Genomic DNA, 3331 nt, shown 5'->3' with positions numbered 1-3331 from the left:
GGGGGGGGGGGGGGGGGGGGGGGGGGGGGGGGGGGGGGGGGGGGGGGTGGGGGGGGGGGGGGGGGGGGGGGGGGGTGGGATAATAGTAAATATAAAAATTGAACCAATTTAGAAGTGTCATACAAGAAATAAGAAGAATTTAGGAGGCCAACTTCATATCTTTTGAAAACTTTAAGTAAATTTAGGGGTAAAAATATAATATTTAGGAAGTTGGGGGGGGGTGGAACCATATTTTTTTGAAAACTTCAAGTAAATTTGGAGGTAAAAAACTAATATTTGAGAAGTTTTTGTGGGCCATGGCCCCCCCAAGCTTCAATGTGGTTCTGCCCCCGTGCTGCAAGAATGCCATATATCCTACTATACTTATCATAATAGATTCATTAAGTTCACTGCTCATATTCTCCTCTTTATATCCTTCTCAAAATAGTCCATCGACTATTTCACTCTATTTTATGTTGGTGTGCTGAATTTGGAGACCCTTTGCTTTCACAGGTGGTACCTTATAACCCTGTTGTCACTCCCACAAAGTCTTTGGACTTGAACAGTAGAATGGGTGAGTCAAGTTATAGCCTTAAAACATCCACAGAATTACTCAAGGTAATCAATCGGATTTGGAGTCTTGAAGAACATCATGCGTCCAATATATTATTGGTGAAAGCACTGAAAATGGAACTGTATCTTTCTCAAGCTAGAATTAAAGAATTGCTGGAAGAGAAGCATTTGGAAAGGCATGAAATGGATGACTTGATGATGCAAGTTACAGAGGATAAAATTGTTAGGAAGAATAAGGCGCAAGATCGAATCCAAGCTGCAGTTGAATCAATCAGGGATGAGCTAGAAGATGAGAGGAAGTTAAGAAACATTCAAAAAGCCTGCACCGGAAGCTAGCTCAAGAACTTTCTGAACTGAATTCCTCTTTTTATAATGCTTTGAGAGAGCTTGAAAGAGAGAGAAAGCACGAATTCTGTTGGAAAACTTGTGTGATGAGTTTGCAAAAGGAATAAGAGAATATGAACAAGAAGTACGGTCCCTGAAGCACAAAACTGTGAAGGGTAGTGTTGGTAGGGAAAACCCTGACAGGTTAATTCTCCATATTTCAGAAGCATGGCTTGATGAACGGATGCAAATGAAGCTAGCAGAAGCTCGAAATGATCTTGCAGAAAAGAAAACAATTGTGGACAAGATAGGGTTTGACATAGAAACCTTTCTTCAAGCTAAACGGTCTATTAAATCAAGGAAAAATGGGAACTTCTCCCTAGTAGAGCTAAAGAAAATTTGCTCGCGTAAACCTTCATTGGAGTCCTTTCCTTTGAATGAGCCCGTTAGTGCAACTCAAAATGCAGCTGATGAAGCAGATTCCTCAACTGATGGTGATTCACATTGCTTTAAACCAAACAAGCAAACCGATGGAAAACAAAGCAAAGGTAGCTGTAAACGAAACAGTGATAATGCTGCGGAAAGCCATCAGAATAAAATAGTGAAATCAAATTTCATAAGAAAAAATTTTGGATTATGGGAAATTGATGAAGTCTGTAACCCATCCAGTTTGCAAGGGCAGTTCAACGAACATATGGCAAAGGCCATGCCATGTAATGGAAACAACGAGTTTCCTGGGAGGCAACAGGGTGAAATGGGTGGAGAAAAGCAAGATGTAATAAACTATCCTGAGAAATTTGGAATGTGTGAAGCTACCGAAGGTCTACATGAAAGACATGGCAAACGGGTTGGGGCCTGTGGATTGAACACAGGACATAGGCCTGATAACTTGATTAGAAGTCATTCTTTGCCATTGGAGGATGACAAGATTCATCCCCAGAGTAATTGCAAGGAAGATTCTTGCGTTCGATCCATGTTAACAGGTAATGCTAATCCAGTGCAACAGTGGATGTCAAAATTAACAACCCCAGATGTTGAAAAATCAGAATCTACTTTAAGATGGCCTCGGGGCTTGAAGGAAAATACATTGTTGGCAAAACTACTTGAAGCAAGGTTAGAGGCACAGCTTTCTCGGTCAAAAGCTTCCAAAATTTCCTTTTAAATTCAAGGGAACCATAGATTTTCCTGTAGAATGAAGCTTCTGAGTATTGGTAAGGAAATGTCTCTGAAAAAAAAGGTGGCATAATTTTTTTTGTTTCTTTATCTTGTTATAATAGAGTAAATTTTGTACAAGAGAATTGAATTATTCTGTAATTCACATGGTTAGATCAACTGCGAACATTCAAGATAACTACTTCTTAGAGTGGACTTCAATTGTCTTTGCTGTTTGTAATATCTATAAATTCTCTAACAACTTGTCACTTAAGAAAAGTAATAGAAAATATGATTTTAGTGGTAAAGAATACATGTAGTTGATCCTGACTAGTTTGTTGAGGACTCATAATCAATTCCAAAATTTTGAGACGAAGGTTTGGTCGTTTTTGTTTGTTATTGTTTCTCAAGTGTGTGATCAACCCATCTTTGTTGCAACGATATGCGTATGGTGATAAGAATCAACAAGCATTAAAGGATCCATTGTATGTTCCAGTTTGGTCTATTACTAGAGCAAGATCCAAGAAGATCAAAAAAGCACTTAATGGGTTAATTCAAGAGATTTGGGTTGATTCTAACACAAGACATTCCAAGCTTGGCTCAAAGGAAGACGAAGGTGTAATAAATTTAATTCAAACAATTGAGGGCTAGTCTGGCTTAATTGGGTGTGATTTATAGTGTGGATTAATGACTAATTGACTTTCTAGCTCCATATTTTTCCGATTCTGGAGTTGCTAATTTCAGACCAAATCCACCTTAATTTTAGGCTTCTATTATTTAGAACGTTTTTTAGCTATTTTCCTATTTTTGAGCTGCTAATTTCAGACCAAATCAACTTTAATTTAGGCTTTTATTATTTATTATGTTTTTTTTTATATTTTCCTATTTTCAGTCATGTCTTATAAATAGCATGCACTTATTGTAATGGAGGATTATTTTATAAAATTTAGAAAAAACATGAGGTTTTGCTTCTTCTTTTGGTTCTTCAAGAACTGTGAATTTATCAGGGATTCTTCATTCTGGCGTTCAAATTTTATATCTTCGGTTCGTGATTTAATTATAATCATTGTGTCGGAGTCTGTTACTTATACATTTGGTTCACGTTTCATTTATAAACGTTGGGTTGGGGTTTCTATCAAAATCTGAATTTTAGCTTTCTTAGGCAAGTATTCTAATATTATTTGTTGGGTCTCAAAGTATGTCGATTGAGGTTCGCATAATTTGGTATCAGAGCACAGGTTCTAAAATCAATTTTACTATCTCATTATCTTTTGTCTCTTGTATCATCCTATCTTGTTCCTTT

The 3331-nt window shown here is 37.3% G+C and overlaps 1 protein-coding gene across 1 annotated transcript in view; it reads left to right on the top strand.

The window, feature by feature from the left end:
• LOC112022947 (uncharacterized protein At5g41620) overlaps positions 1–2250 on the top strand; it is a gene marked incomplete in the record, with an annotated part of 4044 nt that extends 1794 nt beyond the window's left edge. Inside the window, 3 exon segments of the mRNA XM_024055569.2 lie at positions 491–853; positions 856–948; positions 951–2250. Of these exon segments, the coding sequence (XP_023911337.2) occupies positions 491–853; positions 856–948; positions 951–2038 (1544 nt within the window).
• Positions 2251–3331: the final 1081 nt, after the last annotated feature.

Source organism: Quercus suber, unplaced genomic scaffold (genome assembly GCF_002906115.3).
Source record: "Quercus suber isolate HL8 unplaced genomic scaffold, Cork oak 2.0 scaffold_31, whole genome shotgun sequence".
Classification (NCBI taxonomy): Eukaryota; Viridiplantae; Streptophyta; class Magnoliopsida; order Fagales; family Fagaceae; genus Quercus; species Quercus suber.
Note: the sequence above shows the minus strand (reverse complement) of the source record. Positions and strands in the feature narration are given on the sequence as shown.